Source organism: Trifolium pratense, linkage group LG7, assembly GCF_020283565.1.
Source record: "Trifolium pratense cultivar HEN17-A07 linkage group LG7, ARS_RC_1.1, whole genome shotgun sequence".
Taxonomy (NCBI): domain Eukaryota; kingdom Viridiplantae; phylum Streptophyta; class Magnoliopsida; order Fabales; family Fabaceae; genus Trifolium; species Trifolium pratense.
Genome location: NC_060065.1, coordinates 48,607,493 through 48,635,405, shown reverse-complemented (window position 1 = coordinate 48,635,405; position 27,913 = coordinate 48,607,493). Strand labels below are relative to the sequence as shown.

The 27,913-nt window shown below is 33.9% G+C and overlaps 3 protein-coding genes across 6 annotated transcripts; 2 read left to right on the top strand and 1 right to left on the bottom strand.

The window, feature by feature from the left end:
* Positions 1–1,389: 1,389 nt before the first annotated feature.
* On the top strand, positions 1,390–5,919 carry LOC123898834 (APO protein 2, chloroplastic-like). Of its 3 annotated transcripts, none has more exons than XM_045949854.1 (5): positions 1,390–1,630; positions 1,946–2,100; positions 3,571–3,642; positions 4,380–4,672; positions 4,937–5,919. In XM_045949854.1, exons 1-5 carry the CDS (start codon positions 1,549–1,551, stop codon positions 5,766–5,768), a joined length of 1,434 nt encoding a protein of 477 aa, XP_045805810.1. In that variant the 5' UTR covers positions 1,390–1,548; the 3' UTR covers positions 5,769–5,919. The 3 variants fall into 3 exon arrangements, with proteins under 3 accessions (XP_045805810.1, XP_045805809.1, XP_045805811.1); XM_045949853.1 differs by having other exon boundaries at positions 4,377–4,672; XM_045949855.1 differs by lacking the exon at positions 3,571–3,642.
* Positions 5,920–8,709: 2,790 nt separating this feature from the next.
* Positions 8,710–9,310, top strand: LOC123898836. Its single transcript, XM_045949856.1, has one exon. The coding sequence runs from the start codon at positions 8,772–8,774 to the stop codon at positions 9,171–9,173; it is 402 nt and encodes a 133-aa protein (XP_045805812.1). The 5' UTR covers positions 8,710–8,771; the 3' UTR covers positions 9,174–9,310.
* Positions 9,311–11,547: 2,237 nt separating this feature from the next.
* Positions 11,548–19,865, bottom strand: LOC123897459 (aconitate hydratase, cytoplasmic-like). 2 transcript variants are annotated; one of them, XM_045948110.1, is made up of 20 exons: positions 19,340–19,865; positions 18,907–19,011; positions 18,517–18,677; positions 18,306–18,398; positions 17,299–17,484; positions 17,036–17,197; positions 16,746–16,890; positions 16,516–16,658; positions 16,378–16,434; positions 16,212–16,291; positions 16,030–16,105; positions 15,025–15,210; positions 14,789–14,856; positions 14,527–14,645; positions 14,241–14,362; positions 13,556–13,654; positions 12,982–13,461; positions 12,452–12,550; positions 12,102–12,344; positions 11,548–11,917 (listed from the first exon to the last, which is right to left on the bottom strand). In XM_045948110.1, the coding sequence occupies exons 1-20, from the start codon at positions 19,584–19,586 to the stop codon at positions 11,846–11,848; spliced, it is 2,943 nt and encodes a 980-aa protein (XP_045804066.1). In that variant the 5' UTR covers positions 19,587–19,865; the 3' UTR covers positions 11,548–11,845. The 2 variants fall into 2 exon arrangements, with proteins under 2 accessions (XP_045804066.1, XP_045804065.1); XM_045948109.1 differs by having other exon boundaries at positions 16,516–16,890; positions 19,340–19,762.
* Positions 19,866–27,913: the final 8,048 nt, after the last annotated feature.

Genomic DNA, 27,913 nt, shown 5'->3' with positions numbered 1-27,913 from the left:
TAAAGTGTTGAAATTCCATCAATTGTAAAATTCTTTATTTGGGTAATGTAATTGGATTTCCTTCATTTAATTTTATTTATTTTAATAAAATCGACCCTAAACCCCAAAAATTGCTCGTAAATTGGCTATAATCGACTATAAACCATAAAATCGGCCAAAAATCATAAAATCAGCCGAAAAAATAGGCCGAAAAACCTAAAATCAGCCAAAAACCCTAAAATCGACCGTAAACACAAAATCGGTCGAAAACCCAAAAAATCAGTTGAAAAACCATAAATCGTCCCTAAACCCAAAAAATCGGCCGAAAAATCTAAAATCGGGCAAAAACCCAAAAAACGACTATAAACCCTAATATCAGCCGAAAAATGGGTTTATAGTCGATTTTAGGTTTTTTGGACTATTTAAAGTTTTTCGGTTGATTTTTTTAGTTTTTGGTCGATTTTAGGGTTTAAAGTCAAATTTTGAGATTTTGGCCGATTTTTTGGGTTTATAGTCAATTTTTGGGATTTTGGCCAATTTTAGGTTTTCGACCGAGTTTTTTGGCTTTAGGGTCGACTTTGGTTTTTTCGGCATATTTTTTGGGTTTTTGGGTTTTCGGTCAATTTTAGGTTTTTCGGCCGATTTTAGGGTTTATAGTCGATTTTTGGGATTTTGGCAGATTTTAGGTTTTCGGTCGATTTTTTTTGGGTTTATAGTCATATTTTGGGATTTTGGCCGATTTTAGGTTTTCCGCCGAGTTTTTTGGTTTTAGAGTCGACTTTGGTTTTTTCGGCATATTTTTGGGTTTTTTGGCCGATTTTTTGGGTTTTCGGTCGATTTTAGTTTTTTCGGCCGATACTTTGGGTTTTCGGCCGATTTTAGGGTTTATAGTTGATTTTTGGGATTTTGGCAGATTTTAGGTTTTCGGTCGATTTTTTGAGTTTTCGGTCGATTTTTGGTTTTTCGGAGGATTTTTTGGGTTTTTGGCCGATTTTAAGGTTTATAGTCGATTTTTGGAATTTTGACCGATTTTAGGTTTTTTTGCCGATTTGTGGGCTTTTGGCCGATTTTAGGTTTTTTCTGCCGATTTTTTGGATTTTCCGCCGATTTAGTGTTTATCGTTGATTTTATGTTTTTCGGCTAATTTTAGGTTTTACAATCAATTAGTAATTTTTAAAAGTTTATAGAGAAGAAGAAATTTCAAATTCTTTGGTTTTAGGTGTCATTTTGAAATTCTTTAAATTTACCTTGAACAAAATACTTCATAAATTTCCATCATTTTAAAAATTCTTCAAATTATCATCCAAACAATGGAATTCACCTCAAATCATTTGAATTCCGTCAAAACATTATTTTAGCTCAAAAAATTTCTCATCCAAAACACTCTAAATGGTTAAAACTAAATAGATGGATAATGTTTAAATTGGAAAAACTAATTTCGTCAAAACAAAAACCCAAAACTCTCATTCATGTAGTTAGTTAGTTCTTGCTTCATGAATCGTCGTCTTCAATCTCTTTCCCTACCAATTTCTGTTGCTTCAGCTCCATTTTCTCTGCTTCTGTAAGCCAATGGCGTCAATGGTCTCTCTCTCAAACGCAATCGGATTCTCTCACACCACAAACCACAATACCCTTTTTTCAACTTCTCTCTGTATGTTTACTTTAACAATTTTATTAGTCAATTTCAATATCATAAGTTTATTCACCAAAGTAAATCCATGTTTTCTTTTGTTATCTGGAATCTAGTTTACTAAGCTTTTAGTATTTCAAAAAAATGCTTTTTTTTTTAATTTATATTTTGGTCTATTGTTTTGTTTTAATCCTTGCAAAATTTATTTCATATTGAAATTGGTCTGGCAATAATGTAGAAGATTTCATTTTAAAATTGGTATATTTGCATAGACTAAAAAGTAAAACATTAATTTCATAGGGACTGAAAGTTTATTTAAACCTGTTTATTATATAGGTAAACTAAACTACAGTTCAAATATGGTTGAAATGAAGACATTTTCGCAGCAAGGTTGTCGAAAAATTGGACATGATCGTAGATGTTTTCGAGTATATGGCCTTTACGGAGGGAGAAAGGAAAATAATGAGAAAAGTGATGATGCAACTTCTAAGGTTAGCTAACTTTGTTTTCTCTTGACTCAATGTTATGTGTAAAATCAATTAGTCATAGGATTATAAATTTTCTTTGGTATCCATCTTTCTCATAGTATTACTTTGTCATTCACATACAAGGTAATGATTAATTAACATAATTGAGCTTCTTAAAATCTTTATTGGAATAAAACATTAGTCTATGAAAGTTTAAACACAGACACGCCATTTTGGTGTTACGTGTTTGTGTGTCCTACACTGCATAGTCTCTCATGGGACACACTCACGCAACACTCAGATACACCAGTTTGTGTTTTAGCAATGCAAGCCCACGTTGTAGAGGGTCCATGTTAGGAAGAAAAAGGGGAAGCTAGCCGAGAATGATGAGGTGGTAGTAGAGAGGAGAATAAGAGCGAGCTTTAGTGCTAGGAAACCTTGTTATACGAGGTAAGGTAGTATGAGGAGATAGTGGGCTATGATGAGAATCATCACTGTTAGTCACGGCTAGGGAACTGCATTTTCTCTGTTGGAGCTCAGGCTCAGCTCTGTGGACAGTAGGCCTATAAACCCTTTGGTTTTTTCCTTCTATTTCCACAATACACTATAGCTTGCATATTGGTTCATTTATATCTGCAATCTCTTACTGTTAGTTTTCTGGTTTTTAACAATATCAATTGACAAGCTGATCCTTAGAGCAAAGGGAATTTTGATGATGTAAGAGAGGATTTTTTTTATTTGATGGTAATGACATCTGACTTCTATATACTTTATCCTCGTAAAAAGAAATTGGATTGAAGGACAGAGAGGTAAATAGTCAACTAGTTATACAGACACTAGTCCCATGAGGCTGACACAGAACTGAATCTTTCAAAGCAAATAATTTAGCCACAAGAGGGTAGATGTATATGTTTGTGATGCCTAGCATGATCTTTTGTGATGTATATGTTTGTGCCCTTTTATGTTTTTCCAAGCAGAATTAGATGTGGTGTGATTCTTAGCATGATCTTTGTGATGTGAGTGTTTAGGCTCTTTTTATGTTTTTCCAAGCAGAATTGGTTAGCCTTTGGTGTTTTGTTAAGCGTATGTTTGGATGGAGGATTTCGGTGGAGAGCGGAGGACTTATTTTTCTTTTCTAAATTAATGAAGATATATAATGTTTCTAAAAGCAAACTATGTGTGAATGAAATGTTATATGATCATCTAACATGTAATTCTTTAATTTTTCTTTAAATCTCAAATATATAACAAAATATAGACTTAGCCCACCAAAATATAGATTTTTCTTTAAATCTCAAATGTTATATGATGGAGAATTGTGTCACTGGTGAGTTGTACTTTAATGTGAAAATGTTCTTCAACTCCTTGGTATTTCTATATCTATTCATTAATCATTATTCGGATTCGGTGAATTACATTATCAATATCAGTATATTAGTAATTGGTAATTGCGGTGTTGTTTGTTATTAACTTTTAATAAAGTATGATTCTTAGGTAACTCTGTCTGGAAACCAGCAACCCATACGAACAGAAATCACTAAGGCAGCCAAGGAATTGAGACCAGAAGTAAGTAAACAATTAAACTGATCCTGCGATACTGATTATTTATACGGATAGCGCAAACTATGTGGTTGAAAGGGATTGGATGCTTAAAATAATAAACAAATATTCACTTATTCAGAGATACCAGATACAAACTGCTTAACCTAGCATTTTGACCTTTATAAATCGGACCAACTTTTCATTGGGTTTTTTTTATTTGGCCTAAAATGAAAATTGCTTCATTTCATACACATTAACAAAGTGCTTTGTTAAATTGGTTGTCTTTCATAACAAGACAAACCATAATGGACTGACTATTCGATTTTCTTTCACACCGGTAAAAATCTTGTGCAATAATACTGCAGATGTAGGGAAAAAATGATGAAAAATAGAAATGTCAAATTCTATCATGTGTCATTAGAGGCATACTTATTTTATAGAATAGATAGATAGAAAGCAAAGTTCTGTTGTTAGAGAGCAATTCTTTTGCAACCAAACTTCTTATCAACACAACCGATTAAAAGCAAATTAAAATCATTTCATTTCAGCAAGGGCTTTGTGGTATTTTCTTGTTGTTAATTTAATGTATCTCTGAGTTAGCTTTCAATTCATCATGCCTTTAGAATTTTGGCGTTGTGCCCATGCTAGAATTAGCCTTCTAGAATGGATACAATTTGGCTAGAATTAGATTCAATTCATGAACTCCCATGTATATAACTGTTTGTTTTTTTCCTTTTCCTACATCTCATCTTTTTAAGCAGCACAGTGGCGGTAAGAATACAAACGAAGTGCCTCAAAATGCTGATTTTCCTCGCCAATATTCAAGAAAGGAGAAAAAGCCTTTTCCGGTTCCCATTGTAGAACTGCGACGGGCAGCTAGAGAGAGGATAAAGAAGATGAAAGATGTGCCAAAGAAAAAACCAATGCCGGCGCCAAAGAATGGATTGCTGGTGAAGAACCTTATACCATATGCATATGATGTGTATAATGCTAGGATCACTTTGATTAATAATTTGAAGAAGCTGCTCAAAGTAGTGCCCGTGCATGCTTGTGGGTAATTATATTATTCCTTCGTATCATCTAGCATACTACTACAAAATTTGATCAAGTAACGGTGGTAATACAGACCGCTGTTGTTTCTGGCTTCATAAGATATTCCAGATACTTAACATAATCAACAAAATTCTTAGACCTGCCAATAAATTTTCTGCATTTCATTTGACTCTTGTACATTATTTTCACTGAATAAACGTAGTTTAATGCCTCGTACTCAAAAACGTGCTTTGATGTCCTTACTCAAGTTGGAAAAATTATGTAGGTGGTGCAGTGAAATCCATGTAGGCCCTGTTGGACATCCATTCAAGTCATGTAAAGGTACACAGGCGAACCGCCGCAACGGCCTTCATGAATGGACAAATGCACATGTAGAAGACATATTAATACCAGTTGACACCTTTCACCTCTATGATCGTCTTGGAAAGCGGATTCCTCATGAAAAGAGATTCTCCATCCCTCGTATTCCAGCAGTGGTTGAGCTCTGCATTCAAGCTGGCGTTGAAATTCCAGAGTTTCCCACAAAAAGGAGAAGAAAGCCAATAATCCGTATTGGGAAGAAGGAATTTGTGGATGCTGATGAAAGTGAACTACCAGATAAAGTCCCAGATAACCCTACAACACCGTTACTAGCTGAAATACCAGATTCAGAAATAGTTGCTCCAGTGAACAAGGAGGAAGTTGTCCACCTTGCCGAGGAAACACTCCAAGCATGGGAACAAATGAGGAGAGGTACCAAGAAACTAATGAGGATGTACCAGGTGAGAGTCTGTGGATATTGCCCTGAAATTCATGTCGGCCCCAGCGGACACAAAGCTCAAAACTGCGGGGCACACAAACATCAACAACGCAATGGGCAGCATGGTTGGCAAGCTGCAGTCATCGATGACTTGATACCGCCGAGATTTGTGTGGCATGTTCCTGATGTAAACGGACCACCACTGGAACGAGAGCTCAGGAATTTCTACGGACAGGCTCCGGCCGTAGTGGAAATGTGCATTCAGGCTGGTGCTGCTTTACCAGAGCAATATAAATCAACCATGCGCCTTGATATCGGGATCCCTTCAACTCTTAAAGAAGCAGAAATGGTAGTTTGAGATTATTAAAGTGTAAATTGCATGTTGTATGTAGATGGTCAAATTGAATAATGCAGTTGGAAGGGTTTGGAGGGAACCTGTTTGGAAATTTTGTACTTGCTAGACATTGTAAAAATGATTGTTATGCTAAGATTAACCTCAGTTATGAAAAGGCTAGTACTTTGAAATTGTAATGCTTCAAGATCCATTTGTTGTAAAAGTATGACATGGCTTTAATCTAATTTCTAGGTAAAGGTAAATCTTGTAACATTCTTTGAGGATTTTCAAAAATAAAAACCACCAATCTAAGGAATAAAACATAACTTTTTTCATTTGACATGCTCTATGTTAGCCTCGTTTGAAACTATAGAAAGAACAATAAAAGTACAATAAAACGTTTAATGTGCCATTTGACATGCTCTATGTTAGGCTCGTTTGAAACTATAGAAAGAAAATTAAGGGCAGTTTCGGCTTTAAAAAAATGAATTTTTTTTTGTATTTTTGAAAATAGATTTTTTAAAATCGATTTTTAAAATATTACAGGTTTTTTTATATTCGTTTTTCCTAAATTGAAACACTAATTTTGACATCATATAACATAAACACACATTATTGAAAATCAAAACATAGTCAAAATCACAATTTTTTCAAAAAATTGTATTTCAAAAATGATTTTTATGAAAATCTATTTGAAATAGCTTCAAAATTAAATGATTTTTCGAAATTTTGATATCCAAAAAAAATTTCAATAAAATGATCAAATACCTAAAATAATATTTTAAGAATAACTATACAAACCAAATTTTCATTTGAAATTTTTATAAAAAATTTCTTTGTAATTTTTTTTTACACAAAATTATGTAACACTAAAAGAATCTATTTTAAAAAAATCTATAACAAACAGGACCTTAAGTTATCTAAGGAATAAAACATAACTTTTTTCATTTTCATTAATTGATTCTAAAGTGTGTCAAAACACTGCATATATAATAGTCGTAATGAATAATAATAACTTAAATGAGCCTAAAGAGTAAAAGACCATAAAGTTCAATCTAAACGAATAAAATAAAAGTTCAACTCGTAGATTATATATCTGAATTACTTAAATCTATGTTTGGATTGATGGTACATAACGACACGGAGCGGGATGAAATAAAATGGAATGGAGCGAGACGAAATGGAACATAAACTTCATTCCATTGTTTGGACAATTTTATAAACTTCATTCCATCTCATACACCCCAAATTAGAGGGGAAGAAAAATGAGAGAAAATGAGTGAATGAAATACCATCATATACCACTCAATTTCACTCAATTTTAAAGAATCCAAATAATGGAACTTCTTTCCATACTACTATATACCACTTCATTCCATTTTATTCCGCTAATCCAAACAAAGCCTAAGTCTAATTCCATACTCTATCACTCTATCGGATAGTTAATAAAATAACTAAAATAATTGACATAAACTTTAAAAAATTTGACATCTTTTAATTTTAAAGATGTTTTTGTCTATTTGTAAATCTTTACAATTTCGGTGATCAAATTGTTGATATTGTTTCTATAAACATTATGATAGTATTTGCATGATCATGGAAAATGCAATTGGTTTATTCTTATTCTTGTTAACGGATTGGTAATTGCTTAAGACAACCATTTTTTTCTTCTGTTTATGCCTTTATGATGATCAAGTTGAAATAGTAACTTGCAAGTTGCAATTTCTTCAAACGTTATGCAACCATTGTTGTCAAATGTTGACCCAATTAAAGGGATTGACCAATTATATAAAGTGTCACCTTATTTACATATTTAATGTTGTCTTGTCGTGCTTGCCAACTTCCATGTTGAGGGAGATGTACCACTTTCTAAGCAGTGATTAAGGGGCATCAACTTCGAGTTTAAAGACAAAATAACATTCATTCATTCATTCTTTAAACTTTACTTTAAAACATTATTACTCTTTCTCTTGATAAGGTGCATGTATGAATGAAATCCGTACATTCTAAAATTGTGAACCGAATAACTCAACTTCAATAGGTAATGAATTCTCTCTATGACGAGTAGTTCAAGAAAACTCAAATTTTATTTTTTATGAAAATAATTTTTTATTAGATGTTATTTATCTTGATGAACCATACTTATAAGTGGTATTTTTATAGATGATTGTAGTAACAAAGAAGAGTCTCACTCAGTTAGTTAAGTACTCAATCTCCATTTTTTAAAGTGTTGGAGACTTGATTCATTTCACACTTGCCACAATATTCTTCCCCATAAGTGTGAATCATTCAATTATTTATGCTCTCTCAAGAAAAAGTTTTTTCAGCCACTCACCGTCTGACCACCCTTTTGTCATAAAAACTTTCGATATAATGAGCCGCTCAAACCTTTCTTCGAAGGGTCGACTCGACCTTGATACCACTGTTGGTGATTAACACATTGGGCGTTGAATATGACTTTGACACCACACTTTCAGCCAAAACTTTAAGACATTAGGTTTATGGGTCTTTCACTTATAAAATGTTCAACCTTAACTCTTCCAGCCAATATCAAACTTAACACACTTAACACACACTTGATAGATTTCAACATCTCCCTTCAAATTTGAGTCTCTCTATATTCACAATTCATCACCTCCGAACCGAGCTCTAATACCACATATTGAAAAAACAATTAGAAAAAATCTCCACACAATAACCAAAAATAAACATAATCTTTCAAAACAATAAAATAATCCAAGCTTATAAAAATTCAAAACATTGCAATTTGCAACTAATTAACAGACGGCTTTGAAATAAAATATTCATATAGTAAAAGACAAATAAGTATCCAAAAGCATAATTGATTATAATGTCGGTTTAAAGCAAGAATCAAATCATAATTCTCTATTTAATTATTTCAATTAACCGGCGTAAGAACCGGATATTCATGTGCTTTTTCTTCTTTACATTTGTATATATATAGTTTACTTTGGTCACACTATGCATTTATATTGAACCTATTGAATTAAATCCTTGATTATTAACATGGGAAATTGTCTTAAAAAAAACCAAATATCATCATCACAAGATCATGAGAATGAAGAAATTACTAAGAGAGTTGAGAAGATGAAGAAAACAAGGAGAGAAGATAACTTGAAGAAGAAGGTAAGGTTCAAAGTACAAGATGGTAATAAAAGTGATTATGATGGTAATTCTTCTACAAGTGGCATATTGAGGATTAGGCTTGTAGTGAGTAAGGAAGAGTTGAAAAGGGTGTTGAGTAATAAGAGTATTGAGAATGGTGTTAAGAATACTACTTTGGAGGAGTTGCTAAAAGATATGAAGTTGAAAGATAAAAATGTGTCTAAGATTGAAGAAGTTGATGGGGGATTAAATTCTTGGAGGCCAGATTTAGATAGTATTCCAGAAGATTATTCTATGAAGTAGGTGGTTTTCAATTGTTTTTGGCTAATCCTATATGTAAATAAAGACAATGATTTTATTTATATTATAGTGCATTGAATTCTATATGAACTATAAGTAGGTTCTATTTGACTAGTGCAATAGCAATGTAAAATTGAATGAAGCTTTTGAGCTTGTAATTGTATAGTATTTAGTATTATGATCTTATGAAATGAAATGGTTATATTACGATCTCTAAAATCTCATAGGCAAGGGGCAATCGCCTTGTATAAAATCTATGGTAGCTAAGGAATCCGACTCCATCCAAGTATTGGAAAAATCACAAGACATAACCAACTAATAAGACCTTGAATAATAGCCCATATTTTATACAAGTAGAACTCTCCCATGCATGAAGCCAATAAATAGGTGTAAACAAAAAAGTAAACAAGCAATACAATTGTTCTTCTCTCTCGTTTATTCTCTCCTTAATTCCTCCAAAAAGCTCACCATAACATCCTTCTTTTCCAACATTGGAAGAAAGAGACATGGAGAGAGTGCATCAAAGGAGAGGATTGAGATCCAACCAAGTAATATTTATCGCGCGAGTACTCGAGTAGAATTATCGACATTCTCATAGGTCGTCTCATTAGATCAACTTTTTTTTCTTTTCTTGTGATTAATATATACGTTCACTAAAACTTGAATAAAATTAAAACATCCAACAAAATAATAGACGATCTTTTGGAGTTTTTAATTACACTAATATAGAGTGAAAGTATAGATATTTTTAGTAGTATAAAAATTCAATCAAATTATTAAACGGGTATGGTTTTCAATAAAATTACCTATTTGGGGTAAGTTGAGGTGGCCCCCAAATGAGTAATTTTTTTGAAAACTAATTAGTTTGATAATTTAATTTTTATAAATCTATGGCAAAACAGTAAGAAAAAGTGTTTATCAAAGAAATTTATCAAACAAAGTATCTATTAAAATTATATGTAATGTTGCCACAAAATAAATATATGTAATGTATTAAAAGTACAAATTTTATTCAATGTCCAAAAAATAGATTTTGCAAATTATATATATGAGAATATGTCCTATGTATAAGCATATAAACATATTACAATACAGCTAACATGTAGCATATATTTAGTATACTACATATGTCTCGTGTGCGACTTACTTGAATCATTTTAATAACAAATTAAAGTGAGAAAGGGACACCTCTAAAATCCTTATTCAATTCTTTCATAAGAAAAGAATTAAGTAAAGGACAGAGAGGAGTATTGTAAGACTATAATACCAAAGGAAAAGGTGCCAAATGGCTCATCTTACCGAAGCGTATCCACGTAGGAGTTTGCCTCAAAAAAGCAATGGCAAATGGAAGCATTCCAATGAGTCGTTAAGGAGCTTTAGAACCTTTCTCAATAGAGGCAACAGTTGACAAATGGATGTGAGCTTATGAAGGACAGTAAATAAAACCAAAGGTGCAATCTATTTCATCTTCATAGATGATGATGATGATGATGATGATGACATGCAGAAGACTCCAGCTACGACCAATATAATATAATGCAGAAGAGACCTCATATGAGTGCACTGAGATTATGTTTGGAATTATTACGGAAAAAACATAATGAAACTCGTCTGAAACATCATAATTCTTACTTAATCTCAAGAGAAACTTTTGTAAAATAAAACTGTAAAACTGCTTATCAAAAAAAAAAAAAAAAAAAAAAAAAAAAAAAAAAAAAAACTGTTAAACTTTATTCATTTCTAACAAGAATTATTAGATACTCCCACTTAAAATGTTATAAAAAACTTGATTTCTTTTAAAGAACCTTTGATTATAAAAATAGTATTATAACTTTGTAAAAGGAGAACAAATTTAAATTATTATTACAAGGACAAAAATTTCTTGTTTGTCCTGGAGTAACACTTGCTTAGGCAGAATACCAAATAATAGGTATTGGGCACACGAACATACTTTAAAAAATTAAAAGATAAAGTGCTAAATAATATTAAATGATGTGACTAGTTTATTAAACATTTATTTTTTCTGTTTAATGTGTGTGTGACTAAGAAATACTTATTTAGGTTTGTGCCCATATAAGTATTTTTCTCGTCCAGGTTAGGGGTGTAACGGTTTGGTTCTTTACAATAAGTTCTTAGCCAATATATCCCTGATTTTACTTTCCTACCGGTATCTTATTGATTTTACATCTCCCTCGGTGCCGGGTCTTGAACCGAGAATCTCAAGGTTGAAGAGTGGAATCCCTATTGATTCCACATCTCCACTCATCCATAGTAGCAACAAAATTAAGTGAAAATATTAATTAATTAAAAAAAAAACAAAGTTCCTAAAGTGTGCATGTATTTTGAGGCTGGGAGTAGGGAGGATTAGCGACGTATATGAAAAGAATATCCACTGCCTCAGGCGGGGCAGGGATCAAATCAGCTTGTTAAAAAATACAATTGATCCCATTATTCAATGGGCACACTGTTCTCATTATAAGAAATCTAAAATTAATGCACTCAATGTTTACTTACAGGCCTAATATAAACACCTGGAAGTGCCAAAAAATTGCCCTCCTTAAGAAGGGATTATTTCCTACTTAAAGGAAATTATTCTCGTTTGTCACATTTTATTACCACTTGAAAGGTGAACTCGTAGTGGCAATGGCATTTAATATTTCGCCTCAACAATGACTTCACTGCTTATTAATGAGGTTCCTGATGACATAGGGAAGGATGCCTCCATGGTTAAAGTACTCCAATTCCACCTGAAAATAGAAGGGTGTTAACAAACTGACCCAACGGAAGATATAAATTTCTGAGACAAGTTTTTCGAAACACTGAATATAAATGGTGAAATCCCCAGAAATCCCAATGATGGATCACATTATGATATAGTAAATTGTTGCATCAGCAAAACACACACAATAATCAATGACATGCATCAATTACCTCAGTATCAAAGCGAGCTGTGCAGGTGAAAGATTTTCCGTTATCGGTTGTGACAGTGACGTCTTGGCCAGGCTTTATCTCGCTGATTTTATTTGGAAGGTCAATGGTATAACGTTCGTGACCAGTCAATCCTAAGGTGTCAGCATCCTCGCCAGATTTGAAGCAAAGGGGAATAATACCCATTCCCACCAAATTACTGCGATGAATCCTCTCAAAACTTTTGGATATCACAGCTTTGACTCCCTGTCAAAAAAAATTTAAACATAGTGTCAGGAATGTTGGTATCCCAGATATGTTAAGAAAACCTTATAGACAATCAAATTACAGATATAACAAATGGAGGGACTCACCAATAACATGGGACCCTTGGCGGCCCAATCCCTGGAACTTCCACTGCCGTATTCAGCTCCAGCCAGCACAATGGTGGCATGCCCTGCAGCCTTGTATCTCTAACAAAGGAGAATAAATGCAGGTGATCAGAAACTTAACAGCACTAAAATCAAATGTATGAGAAAAATAAATAGAAATTGCACTGTATGCATTGAAGAACCCAAAATCATAAACTAACGTCCTCAAAGGAATAAGTTCCACTAAACCAAAAGATACAGTTCACAGACCCATATCAGAAAATTAAGCCATGCAACCATTGCAATAATTTGTGAATTGGGATTATTGATTAACTACTTGAATAAGCAAGAACTAATAGTTTATACGTTCACAGACACAAGAAATCACAACTTAATGTGCATTTTTCTTCAAATGAAAAGTTGCATCATAAGATTAAACTTTGGAAAGGCCATTGAAACATATGGAAAGAAAAAAAACTATGTACAAAATCAGTAATAAAAAGCATGCCCTGGTTGTTTAGTGCATAACTCACCTCTGCTGCATCAAAAACAAAAAGCTTCTCCCCTGTTGGAACGTGAACCGTTTTTGGGCCCACTTCCCCATTCAAGAGCTTGTTTACAATACGTATGTTGGCAAACGTTCCCCTGGACATAACTTCATCGTTGCCACGACGGCTTCCATAAGAGTTGAAGTCTTTCCTTTCCACCCCGCGCTGGACAAGGTATTGTGCAGCAGGACTGTCCTTGTTAATGTTTCCAGCAGGAGAAATGTGATCAGTTGTTATGCTGTCACCAAAGTTCAGCAGGCAATAGGCATCTTTCACACCATGAGGTCCAGGAGGATCCATGGTCATGTCCTTGAAGTATGGAGGCTCGTGAATATATGTTGAGTTGGGGTCCCATGAGTACAGCTTCTCAGCAGGAACTTGTAGTTCGTTCCACATAGGATTACCCTTGGTAATAGATTCATATGTTTTTCGGAACATGTCAGGTAACACACTGGATTGGACAGTCTACGAATCAAACAAACCAAAGTTAATTTTGCTGTGCACATGGCCAAATCTCAACAAGTAATTTAACATGATTGTAAAAGCAGGCATTATTCACCTGTGCAATTTCTTCTGTGGATGGCCAAATATCCCTCAAGTAGACATTCTTGCCGTCCTTACCTGTCCCCAATGGCTCCTTTTCAAAGTCAATGTCAACCTGGAAAGTTGACCAAAAGGTAAGAGGTGAAGGTTAAAATTAAAAAGCACTTGGAGAAGAAAAATTTATCTTAGATATATTCTCAATCTAAATTTCATCAGCTTATTTTAAAAAAAGAAAGAAAAAAAATCAACCTTAAATGGAATAGTAAATATAGTTTTTAGTCAGGCGAATATTCAAGCAATTTTTTATTTAAAAACAGGGAGAAATGTTCAAGCAACTGGGACTAAGGTAATATTTGAAGGAGAGAATTTTAAAAATTAATAAAAAGAAATGTAGATGTGTTGAATGCATTGAATTCAGCTCAAGTCCAAATACATTACAGCATGAAGCTGAACACATAAAAGAACAGGGTGGGCATAAAATAACTAACAATAACAATATCAATGCTTGTGATTAGCCTCCAATAATTTTAACACATGTCAGTTTTGTTTTATCTTACCAAGTCCTTCACTCCTTGGCAATAATAATCTTTGAAGCAGTAATAGAAATAAGGGGGAAAAAAGAATATGGAAGAAACAAAAACTTAAAACCTGTAATGTATTATATATTATACACATTTTAAATATGAATTAGGCATACATACCGTGCCAGCAAGAGCATAAGCAACAACCAAAGGAGGTGAGGCGAGATAGTTAGCACGGGTCAAGGGATGCACTCGGCCCTCAAAATTACGGTTCCCTGACAGCACAGCAGACGCTACTATGTCTGCATAAAACCATACAATAATTCAATCAACACAGCAATGTTAAAGTAGAATATAATTAGCGGGTTATATACAACTTGCAAACAAGGGGGGGGGAAACGAGTAAGACATGCATAAAAATTGGCTTTGGATATAGACATTATATTTCATATGATCTTTAAGATACCATTTTCTGAGATAGCAGCAGAAACTGATTGGTCTAGATCCCCTGAATTGCCGATACATGTGGTACAACCAAATCCAACAATATTGAAACCCTGTTCATTTAGATACTTTTGTAGGCCACTGCAAAAATTAAATAAACAAATCCAAATTTAGTATACATCTTTGCAAAATTGTGGAGACTGCAAAGGTAAATTACATTATAAATAAGTTTATACAATACAAATTACATGATTAATGATCTAATTTTAATAAGTGTGAAATACCTCTGAATTAGGTATTTGGTAACAACTCCTGAACCAGGAGCAAGACTTGTTTTTACCCAAGGCTTAACCTGATAAACAGTGAAAACATATACAATTACAATCAAGATGAGGACAGCATAAAAGGAATACAATTTGTCTTTTTTTATTAGTGGCAGGAAAAGAGGAGCAGATCAAAGGAAAGATGTTGTGTTGAAAAACAGCAGCAACTTTAGTACATGATTATATCAGTGACTAACCTTCAACCCTAAGTCATGAGCCTTCTTTGCAACAAGACCAGCCCCAAGCATAACACTTGGGTTTGATGTATTTGTACAACTTGTGATTGCAGCAATCACAACGCTGCCATGTTTAAGCTCAGCTGGCTGCCCATGGAAATCAAATTTTGCAACTTTGCCTTGTGCTTCTTTTGGTATAGCAAATCCCTGTATTCAAAGCAAACATTAAAGATGATTACATTGATGCATGTTTTGTGCTTTCAAATGAGTGATCTATCCTCAAGTTGGAGGTCAATAACTTGAAACAATCAGAAGTACTAGTATTAGAAAAGGGATGTGTTTATTGCATTCAAATTATTATAATGCTTTCTTAAATCCTGGGACAGTGATCATAGAAAGTGAGAAAGATACCAGAGATAGAACTAATCTTCTGGAAATTGGACTGACTTACAGACCGGAAGTCAGTCACTTTATATCCCATTTGATAGAAGGTAATTTCTTTTCACTTGACATAATGTTGTTTTGATTATTCAAGTTTACAGAAAGGAAAAAAAAAGCACTTTTACTTTTCCGAACAGTGAACCAAAGATACCAGAGATAGAACTAATCTTCTGGAAATTGGACTGACTTCAAGACCGGAAGTCAGTCACTTTATATCCCATTTGATAGAAGGTAATTTCTTTTCACTTGACATAATGTTGTTTTGATTATTCAAGTTTGCAGAAAGGAAAGAAAAAAAAAAGCACTTTTACTTTTCCGAAAAGTGAACCAAAGATACAAAAAATTTAACGTGGCTTTGTGATGATCATCTCAGATATATTAGTATGCTCGTCAGTGCAGACAAACACATACAAAACCATGCGAAAGTTATCCTGTTTAGCATATTCTCACAAAAACAACCATGTCATATGGGCAGACAATATTGTTTTTGCTTATTGAGAACTAACATAAGATATGATAATCAAGAATTAAAACATCTTTTCTTGACATGAAAAAAAGAAGTTTGAATATCATGTCATTACTGACCTTAAATCCCACTTTGTTATCAAGACAAGCACGCCAATCGGCCTTCATTTCTTTCAAAGGCACACGATCATGAGGTCTGGCATGAGTATCATTTAGCAATGAATTATTACATGGATGATAAAATAGAAACTTCAAAAATCAAATTAAACTATAAGGAAGTGTACAAGAGGGCAGTGTCTTACCTCTTTGGTCCAGAGATACATGGTTCGACTTCATCGAGATTCAATTCAAGATAGGATGAATAAGCTCTGTCTTGTTGAGGCTGAATTAATGGAATACAAATCAGCATTCCCCTAATATATACATGTTTGTTTTGTACAAATGGAGTGTATATTCAACTAGTATTACCTCATTATAGTCGACAAACAACTTGTTTGCCCTGAGATAGGACTCTATCATTTCCACCTACATTCGAACAAAGTTGAATGTCAAGTGGTCATATAAGCATTTCACACTATTGGAAAACAATAATGAGCTGATACTCACAGTCTCGTCACTTCTTCCGGTTAGTTTGAGGTATTGTAATGTTACATGATCTACGGGGAAGAAACCCATGGTTGCTCCATATTCAGGAGACATATTGGCAATGGTAGCCCTGTCAGCTAATGATAATTCACCCATACCATTGCCTAGATAAAAGAATCCGTGAAACCAGGTAAATAGACAAGTACAGGCTAAAAATAAGGAGGAAATGAAATACAAGAGAACTTGATTACCATAAAATTCAACGAATTTCCCTACAACACCATGTTTCCTAAGAATTTGTGTGACAGTTAGAACCAAGTCAGTTGCTGTAACACCATTGCGCAATTTCCCAGACAACTTGAACCCAACAACACCAGGTAATACCATGCTCATAGGCTGTCATTATCATATAGCACACAATATTAGTATCACTGCTGTAACTAAACTACAGCACGTGCTGCTTTTGCACAAACTATACAAACATGTAATTCTAATGAATGATCTGTAAGCATTCATTATCAAAATTCATAAGCAAATTTACCTGGCCAAGCATCGCTGCCTCTGCTTCAATACCTCCAACACCCCATCCAGCAACTCCAAGCCCATCGATCATAGTTGTATGTGAATCGGTCCCAACCACACTGTCAGGATAGAGTAACCCCTCATTGTTGAAAACAACTCGTCCAAGATATTCGAGATTGACCTAGAATTCAAGACATCATAAGTTCCAGTACCAATGAACAAAAAAAATGGTGATGAAAAAAATTTCTGTGGCATAATCTATATGCCTGATTCTGAACTTACCTGGTGTACTATACCAGAACCAGGAGGAACAACTAGCATATTACGGAAAGCAGTTGATCCCCATTTAAGAAAAGAAAATCTCTCCTTGTTTCTCTGGAACTCAAGCTCCATATTAGCCTGAACTGCATTCTCTGACCTTGCTACATCAACTTGAACTGAATGATCAACGACAAGATCAACGGGAACCTAGCAACAAGTATTGACAGTCTCAGAGCCACTTATACTAAAGAAAAAGCAAATATAACATGTAATGGAAAATAAGGCCTTGCTTATTTCCTCCATTATATGATAACTGGATACAGCGGATTTTAAGTTTAAACCTATGTTTTTCAATTACAAAAACTTAGAAGAAATAGGTCTAATATGATTTATCTTTAAGTGAAAATAAGTTCAAACATGTACTATACAGTTTCATCAAAAAGAAAAATCCTACACAGATAATTCCAATCTGATTTATAAGAGTGTCGGTATCAGTCTCATCTTGTCTCTCTTATTTAATAATTTCAGAATCAACTCCAGAAACAATATTTCACCTTGGAATAAGTTCGAAATCAAATTCTATACATAACCAAATACCAATTTGACCTAACAAACATTGAATCAAGAATTGGTTTTAACTTGAACACTTCTGAACCATTTTCTTCCTTAGCAAACTCTACCAAAAACTGTTTTGATAGTAAATTAGCACAGCTAAATATTTTGGCAAATAGTCTTTAGATAACATGTTTATCAATCACCGTTCTTGTCTCTATCAATTTCAGAACCTTACAGTGGCAAAGCAAACTTTTGTGGGACAATTAGTACTACATGATTCATGAAACTCAACTTTAGATGCATAAAATATATAACTGTCACAGACAGAAGTAACAAATAACTATCATTTAAAGGCATGAGTCAGTCAATAATGCTATTAATGCATAACTAAACTTTAGAAATCACTTTGGTGATTACCATAAAAAGAAGTCCAATATAACAAAAGCACGAGAAGGAAATAAAATGATGTATACCAAAGGATTGATTTTATTAGAATCACTGCCAAGCCTATTCATAGCATCACGCATGCAAGCCAGATCAACTACAGCTGGGACTCCAGTAAAATCCTGGGAACAGGAATAAGAACAGGTTAAAGTTAGAATGTCTATTACTTAATATCACACATCACACATTAAAGAATCATGATAACAACTCCTTCGCTGCACCAACAATTGAACTCGGTACCTGCAGGAGAACACGAGCAGGCTTGAAAGGGATCTCAACTTGCTTTACAGCAGTTTTCTCCCAGTCAATAATCTTTTCAACATCTTCTTTAGTAACTTGGAAATTGTCACAATTACGAATTGCAGATTCAAGGAGAATTCTGATAGAGTAAGGTAACCTATCTGCATACACCACAAAGTTAACAGTAACAACATCAGCAACTGAAGTAGAAACAACAAAAATGTGCTATACTACTATCAGAAAGGATAAAGGACAGACTAGTCCTTCATCAGGACGATAATAATTTATTGAAATCAACAATATCACACATTTCAACCAAAATTCTTGTAAATAATAACAACAGCTCAATTCAAACAACAAAACAAAAGCCAAACTAAGCTTGAAAATTACCAATTCTCGGGTCTTTGAGAGAAGGAAGACTATAGAACTTTCCAAATTCACCGCCGCCAGGCTTGGGGAGACTTGTCAAGTTTCCTTTGAAAGGATTTTCACCAGCTACAACAACAAATACAGTATATATATTAAACAACCACTCAAAACACGAAATTCACCACCAAATATTATTAATCACAAATCAAACAACAAATCACAAAACTATACAAATCCGAATAAAATTTAAATCAAACTTCACGAATCCACGATCCTCTCATATCAACCAAAATCTCTGCATAAACATAACGTTAACGTCCTAATCATTCTTTCTCTATTCCTAATTGCATAATCGATACTAAAATATAAGATTCCAAAAATTCAATTAAAAAAAAAAAACTGAAATGAACGATTCAGCGATGATTCAATTAGATCAATCAAAGCGAATCAGTACCGGAGGTGGCGATTTTGCGGTGAAACTGTTCGATGAAAGGAGCGACGGCTCTGATCTGAGGACGGAGAGAGAAAGGAGATCTCCAAAGGACGCCATGGCTCCAACGGTTGACGGTGGAACGGGCGGCGTTAGCGGCGGCGGATGAGGAAAAAGCAGGAGATCGAACGGGAGAAGAACGAGCGAGAGGTGAAGAGAAGGTTCTAGAAAGAGGGAATAGTTTGGACCTTGTTGCTCTGAGAGAAGCCATGATGATGGCGCAATCAGAAATGCATACGAGAGAGAGTGTGTTTGTGTGATGTGTTTTTGAGGAGAAAAAATGAAAGTGGCGTGTGGTGAATGAACGTGAAACTAGGGCTGCGTGCTTTTTTTATTTATGTAGTTATATGGTTCTAGAAGAGAAAAAAAAAATAGTACACAATTTGGTTTTTGCATTTGAGTGGCTGCGTTAAGACTGGGATTGGAAAGAATGGTAGTGGTTTTTTATTGGTACCGTTTACCCCGTGGCCCGTGGATGTTTCTATTTTCTGACCACTTGATTAACAAACTAATACTAAAATATTACTCATCACCAATCATTGCAACACAAATTGTGCAAAAAAAAATATTTGTATTATTTTCCATAAGTTCCACTTCTAGCTCAATCTCAATCGGTCAATATTGTTAGTTTGAATATCTTGGTTCGATTTCGGTATTTCAGAGTTGTTTATGAGTTTACTATATGTAGTTTTTTCATGTTTATAATTCAGTTGGTAGGAACATAATACGTAAGTACTGGGGTTCAAACTTGATACTCTCATTTATTCAGATTAAAATAAGAAATTCTAATTACACCAAATGAAATAGAGGAAAAATTACACCAAAAATAAAATAAAATAAAATAAGAAATTCTAATTATTTAACTTTTTGGCTAAAAAAATTATAAGCAAAATTGAATCGATCTATTTGGTTCAAAATTTAGATCAAAACATAACTTTTGTAGAACAATTGACTTTATCATAGTTGGGTTTTTAGGTGTTTGTCAAAATGAAAATTTGAATTTAATCTTTGAGGGTTGACTTTTTGTATGAGAAATAAAATGTTTGTCCCACGCCCAAATGCCTCTGTGACATCAAGATATATAAAGAAAATAAATAGAAAGAATGATATTATAAAAGTTATATGTTGGTGAAACTTGGAAAAAAAAAAAGATAGAGACCAACGAGTGTATGAATGAAATTTAGTAGTGTCCAAACATATAAGAGTTGTTATTGAAATTGAGTTTTTTTTTTTCTCAAGTAATTTATTTGTTAGAATTTCATTCAAAGTAAAGGGAAAGGATTATCTCCGGTGGATAATCCATTAGATTTTCTCCAGTTTCAATCTTAACCACTAAATCCTCTTCTCTCTTCTTTTTATATTTTTTTATGAGAAAAATAATTAATTAGATCAGGAGACAAATAGGCTAATGGGGGCTATCATCTTTATTTCAAATTTAAAATGGAATTTACGTATAACATAACAATTACGAATAAATTAAGTCACAATATTAGTACTAATATATTTTTTTTTTTTTTTTTTGAGAAAAGGATGCTTATAGCATTTCATTCATAATTAAATGACTTATACATGTCGGTACATCAATGAAAACATGGGAGCGAGCTATAGATGGGGCTACCCTGGCTAAAGCATGAGCTACCTCATTCGCTTGTCTCCTATTAAACTCAACACGAGAGTTTTCGAAATATGACTTAAAACGACGAATATATTGTTAAGTATCGAAATGTCGATATGTAAATTTATTAAAACTTTACTAGTATTAGTATATTAGTAATTCATACGAGTACATCATAATATTCTTTACAAAATATTGATTAATTATTGCAATATAATATAATATTGATAATTATAATCAACTTTATCAACTTCAAAAGAGAATATAGTTTTGCCATTTCAAAGAAAAAGATAATATAGTTTTTACAAAGAACAAAACATATTGTTATTTTCAAGTGGTGTCCATGTGATCAAGTTGTATATATAGTTTAATTATTTTCCATCCCCTAACAAAGAAACTTCTCATGGTGAGCTGCAACTATATCATTGCTCAATTGCACATTCTCTATTAGCTTCATTCCACGTTTACACTTATCATAATATTCAACGCAAGGAATAATTCTTTTTTATTTATATTTTTGTATTATTCGTGTATTTATTCAGTTTATAGTAATGACATTGAGAGTGAGAATCGCAAGAGAAGCACTAGATGTGGCTCATGTCGAGTGTCACCCACCACATCTGTGCGGAAACCATGCATCATACGTTAATCGTTGAAAGTGAAATAGGAGTGAAGTACCTTCGTTGCACTGTATAATATTTTAGTTTCTTTTTGTTTGTCTGAAAAGGTTTTTGAAAAGAACCAAATAAATATTCGGCCACCGAAGGAGACGGATAATATTCCCATGGTAGGTGTAGAGACCACACATAAACATGGATGATTCCCAATAGTTTCAGAATTTTTATTTTCAAGAAAAGTATGTGGTAAACACCTCATTTTATGTACTGTACACACCACACTTTACATGATTTGTAGGATTAAGCAATGAGGAGGGTTATATTGACTCCAAGAGTAAGTTTTATAACTTACTCCAAATCTTGACCTTTGATTTTAATTCCAATTAATGACTAAGATGGATTGATAATAATTGTTAAGGTGAGACTTATTCCTTTGTTGCACTTGAAAATCAAGATTATCAAAACATACTTTAAATAGAATATATTAACTCTAGCAATTAATTGTAAGTACACAATTATTTTTTTTACGAATAAACCATTTTTTTTTGGACACTTTAAGTACAACATTTCTTTTTCTTTTTTTTTTGTTGACAATACACCATTTATTTCATGTGTGCTCTTTTCTTCTCTTTGCCTATACACCTAATTTTATGTTTGTTCAATCCGCGTTTATGATGATGGTTGGACCATAGTGATGATTTTTTTGGATTTTTATATCTTTTGCTTTTGAACTTTTAGCTCTTATTATGCTTATGACAAGAGTTAATGTTGGTTATTTAATTTATTTTTTTGGTACATAATATTGGTTATTTATTTGTGTTATGTGTTTTATTCATGTGTTCCTTTGCCGTTGTTATGTTGAACTATTTTAAATGGAGTTGATTATTTTATTGTATATTTTTTATAAGAAAATGTACCAATTATTGTTATTTTTATGCAATCATTTGTTTACCTTTTTTTTTTGGTTTAAAATTTGTTTTCTTTTTTTGTTGGTACAAATGTTATCATTTGTATTTTTATACTTTTTTTTTTGGTAGAGTATTTTTATCCTTTCTACTATGCAATTTATTATGCGTATAAAAAATTAACAAAGGCGAAGAATCATTATTTTGATAATTTTGATTTTTGATAATTAATGGTTTAATTTCTTCTTTTTTTATGGTAGAAGAATTCATTAATTCATTCTATTTGAGGTAGGTTTTGATCATCCTTATTTTCCAGTGCAACAAAGAAATAAGTCTCACCTTAATAATTATTATCAATCAATCTTAGTCATTAATTGGAATTAAAATCAAAGGTCAAGATTTGGAGTAAGTTATAAAACTTACTCTTGGAGTCAATATAACCCTCCTCTTAAGCAATTACTTATATGGAAAAATTGAGGAATTGAAGACATTTAAAAGTATCTTTGAATTTTTATATGATTCACAAAAGTTAAAGTCATTGGAACCAAACCACATCAATAAGTTGAATAGAAACTTTAAAAAGATGCAAAAAGGCTTCTCGCAAAGGAACCAAACAACGCCAAGTATCTAGCCAAGTATTAGAGATTTTCTGCAGTCAAAATGTGATCCAATTGGTTCAACATAATATCTCTAATACTCTTGTGGTTCAAGCCGTTCTTGGCACATGCAAATACTTGGGTCTGTCATTGTTGATTGGAAGAAGCAAACAAATCAACTTTCAATTTTATAAAGGATGGAATCTGGAAGAAGATCAATTCTTGGATCAGCAAAATGTCTTTCAACAACATGACGTGAAGTTCTCATAAAATATGTTCTCCAGTCTATTCCGACTTATTTTATGAGCATTTTCACGTTGCCGACCTCTTTGTGTGATGAGATTGAGAAGATGATGAATGCATTTTGGTGGGGTCACTCTGGAGTTCAAAATAAAGGTATACACTAGCTCTCTTGAGACAAAATGTCTATGCACAAAAGTTATGGCGGCATGGGTTTTGAAAATCTCTCTACCTTTAATTTAGCTATGCTAGGTAAACAAGGTTGGCACATCCCAACCAATCCTGATTTACTAATTGCTGAGTTATATAAGACAAAATACTTTCCTAATTGTGGTTTTTTGGAGTCTAATCTGGGACACATTCTGAGCTTTGTTTGGAGAAGCATATGCAATTCCAAGTTCATTCTCACATCAGGGTGTAGATGGAGAATAAGAGATGGAAACAATATTCCATCATATAATGAAATATGGCTTCCGATACATCACCTCTTGTTCCTAATAATAACAATGATATGATATATGTCGGTTTTAATGTCTCTGGTTTCCTGGAAAATGATGCTAAAGAGTGGAATGTTCGTCGAGTCTTGTCTATGTTCGACCATGCCACAGCAGCGAGAATTCTTGCTACTCCACTTTATCCTATGGATGATAGAAGAATTTGGCGTGGTGAAAGCAATGGGGATTACTCTGTTAAAAGTTCGTACCATATATGTGTTAATGAGTTAATTGGCATTTCTCATCTACATGTTAATGGTAGTTGCAATTTAATTTGGGCACTACAAATCCAACCAAAGGTCAAAAACTTAATTTGGCGTATTTGCCGACGTTGTGTTCCAACCCGTGTTCGGTTGCGAGATAAAGGTGTTGATTACCTACAAACCTGTGCCCTATGCAATAATGATGAGGATGATAACATGGTGTTCACATGTGCTTCCACCATCCATCTTCGGATACTATCATACGTAAGGGTGCTCAAGGCTCTGCGGTATTCATGCTCAACTTCAAAAAGATTTCTGGTAGGACAATCAGCAGACATGTTTGGTTGATGCGTAGTCGAGAAGGCAAACATTTCACCATCTTGAATCTAAATGGAAAAAAAAAACAAATGGTTAAACAAATATCGAATCAAACACATCGTATTTTCTCTTTCTTCATTTCTCAAATCATTTCACCATCTTGAATCTAAATTTAAAAAAAAATAATAATAATAAAATGGTTAAGCAAATATCGAATCAAACACGTCATATTTCCTCTTTGTTCATTTCTCAAATCAAAGAGGAAATATGGTGAGTTTCGTATATCTAATATGTAACTTTGTTTGTAAGCTGCATTTTCTATGTCCAACTTGTTTATTTTTTTGTTGAGTTTCGCATATCTAATATGTAACTTTGTAAGTTGGTACAACTTGTATAAGTCTTGTCCAAATTTCTTTTTCTCTTATCTACCCGCATCACGCATTTAGCGCATTTGGATCAACGGTCCAAACATATTGTAGAGATCTGGATCGAAAAGATCTTGATTGAGGAGTGCTTGAAGATCCTGAACCTGGTTTTAAAGATTCTAACCTGGTTTTACGGTTGCTGGATTTCAATGTTGAGATTTGCAACCCGTTGTGTAAGTTGTGTATTCTCACCATTGAGATTTGCAACTTCCAAGTTAAGTTGATTTACAGTCTGCTCCAATTGTTGGAACGCTGCATGTAATCCCCACTAGGTCCAGAAACCTATGTTTGCCCTCTCACTTTATGGCTTCAGCACAACGTTCTCCTTCCATGTTGACATGTGCTTCCACCATCCATTTTCGGATATTATCATAAGTAAACGTGCTCAATGCTCTGCAGTATTCATGTTCAAGTTTAAAGAGATTTTTCATAGGACAGGTTTGGTTTCTGCATGCGTAGTCCACAAGGCAAAAGCACTTCACCATATTTTCTCTTGAATCAAAATGTAAAGAAAAAATAAATGGTTAAACAAATATCGAATCAAACACATCATTCATAAGCAAACTGGTTTCGCTAACAGAAGAAGCCAAGGAAATTGTAATCGAAAAATCAAATGGTTCAGTAAACTGGTTACATCAACTGGTTACATCAGTTTGATCAAAACAAAGTAGGATGGTTCAGTAAACTAGTGGTGATGGAAATCACAGCTCTATGAAATTTGAATGATGTATCATTCTTTATATCATATTTAATATGTAAAAAACAAGCACTATCAAATCAGGGTATATTTCGATGTTAGTTTTGTATAAACCACACTTAGAAAAAAGAGTTATAATTAAACGATATTTCTGGTAGATGTGTATCCTATGGTGCATAACATAGTTGTCTTTTGCATTTTGATTTACGAGGAATTACATTCCAGTTGATAGTAAGTGACTAAATAAAAAAATTAATTTAACAAATTCACAAAATAAAAAATTGGAACATACACTTGGGCGGGATTATGTTTGCATTGGCGCTAATTGAGATTCACATTGGCGCTAATAAAGGATTTTGATAAATGATATTATAATAAAAAAATATTTATAAATTGGGTATGATCGTATGAATATTCGGGTATGCCCATTGGCCGGATGTGGATTGTATGCAGTCAGCAGATGTGACTGCATGCAGTCGGAGCCATCAAAGCCATGTGATCTTGATCGACTGTCCCAAATATAAAAGATGAAATTTTTATATTTAATAAAATCAAAACAACATTAAATTCTATGTTACATGATTCTGATCAAATTAACGGTTACGATCAGTTGACGGAAGCTTAACTGCACCTACAATAACTTCGTTGAATCCATTTCTGCATGGGCCATGTATAAGAAATACACAACCCTAAATTCCGCCTCTTGACATATTCTCGATAACAAGAAAATAAACAAAAAATTGAAATCTTAGCAAACTGAATCATGGCGTCGTGGAGGCTCCTTTTGAACATCTAGAGGCATCGGCTATACGGTATGATCTTGTATATAAATTTTAATTTTGATTGTTGATTACTATTGAAATCAACTCCTTTTTTTTATTATTGATTGTAATCACTTTTTGATCATTTTTCGATTTCAGGAAGGCGAATAGGAATGGTCTTCTCCTCATTCTTCGTTCTTGGAGAAGGAATGACGGGGAAGGAAACTAGTACCTTGCATGAAACGGAACAAGATACTGGTGAAGGAATGGCGGGGAAGGAAACTGATACCTTATATGCAAGAGAACAATATAGTGAAGTTATTATATTTTTTATTATATTTTGTTGGCATAATTTAATTATTATATAGTTTTTGTTATATTTTGTTGGTACCTTATATGGAAGAGAACAAGATGATGAAGTTATTATATTGTTTTATTCACGTGAATTTTTTTATTTTTTTGGGTCAAGTAGCCTAGTGGCTAAATAATTCACCTTTAAATATGAATAAGTGGAGTGTCACAGGTTCAAACCCGGGCTCCTGCACATATAGTATAAAGGAATGAATAAAGTTGTATATTGCATTACTTTTGAGAGTTTACAAGAGGTGTATATATACACAAGTATAGTAACCTAATTGGAGTAAATTAAGGAACAAATATCTCCAACAACTGAGGTGATTGACTCTATAGACTTTATACAAATCCAAAATAATAATGATAATAATTAAATACTAATTATGATTGATATCCTCCCGCAAGTTGGGCGACCTGGAAGAAAGATGCAACTTGGATAGGAGAAACTCGAACCGAGGGCGAAGCAGAGGCTTGGTGAGAATGTCAGCAAGCTGGTCGTTGGTAGAGGCGAAGGAAACACGAAAACGGCCACGTTGAACGTTTTCACGGACAAAGTGATAAGCTAAGGCTATGTGCTTCATTCTGGAGTGGAAGACAGGATTAGCACTCAGATGTGTAGCACCAAGATTGTCGCAGTGGATGACAGGACCAGCTGTAGGAGTGTGACCAAGTTCAGTGAACAAAGAGAGTACCCAAAGGAGTTCACTGGCCGTGTCGGCCAAGGCTTTATACTCAGCTTCAGTGGATGATCGAGCAACCGAGCGTTGCTTGCGGGAACTCCAAGAGATGGGGGTGTCGCCAAGATAGAGCAGGTAACCAGTGGTAGAGATATAATCATCTTTGTCACCCGCCCAGTCCGCATCTGAGTACGCATGAAAGGTCAGGGGAGCAGTCGCGGAGATGAAAATGCCTTTGTCGCAAGAGCCGGCCAGATAGCGAAGTAGGCGCTTGAGAGCCAACCAGTGCATGGTGCTCGGGTTCTGCATGAACTGAGCAAGTTTGTTGGTCGCGAAGGCAATGTCTGGTCGAGTAAGACTCAAGTATTGGAGACTTCCAACTAGTGCTCGGTATTCAGTCGGGGAGGGCAAGGGATCACCAGAGTTTTTGAGCAGCGGAGGAGTTGCAGTTATTGGAGTGGACGCTGGTTTAGCTTCTGTCATGCCCGACTTTTGAAGGAGATCAGTGATGTATTTCCGTTGTGAAAGAAACATGCCCGCAGCGGAAGGAATGACTTCAACACCCAGGAAATAATTGAGATAGCCAAGATCTTTCAATGAGAAACGGGCAGCAAGTGTAGCAATGAGACGAGACAA

Coding starts and splice junctions, on each gene's coding strand:
- LOC123898834 (XM_045949853.1), top strand. CDS start 1,549: ATGGCGTCAATGGTCTCTCTCTCAAACGCAATCGGATTCTCTCACACC. Junction 3,643..4,376: donor CCAAGGAATTGAGACCAGAA/GTAAGTAAACAA, acceptor CATCTTTTTAAG/CAGCACAGTGGCGGTAAGAA. Junction 4,673..4,936: donor GTGCCCGTGCATGCTTGTGG/GTAATTATATTA, acceptor AAAATTATGTAG/GTGGTGCAGTGAAATCCATG.
- LOC123898836 (XM_045949856.1), top strand. CDS start 8,772: ATGGGAAATTGTCTTAAAAAAAACCAAATATCATCATCACAAGATCAT.
- LOC123897459 (XM_045948109.1), bottom strand. CDS start 19,586: ATGGCTTCTCTCAGAGCAACAAGGTCCAAACTATTCCCTCTTTCTAGA. Junction 17,198..17,298: donor GTTCTGGTATAGTACACCAG/GTAAGTTCAGAA, acceptor CTTGAATTCTAG/GTCAATCTCGAATATCTTGG. Junction 16,435..16,515: donor CCGGAAGAAGTGACGAGACT/GTGAGTATCAGC, acceptor GTTCGAATGTAG/GTGGAAATGATAGAGTCCTA.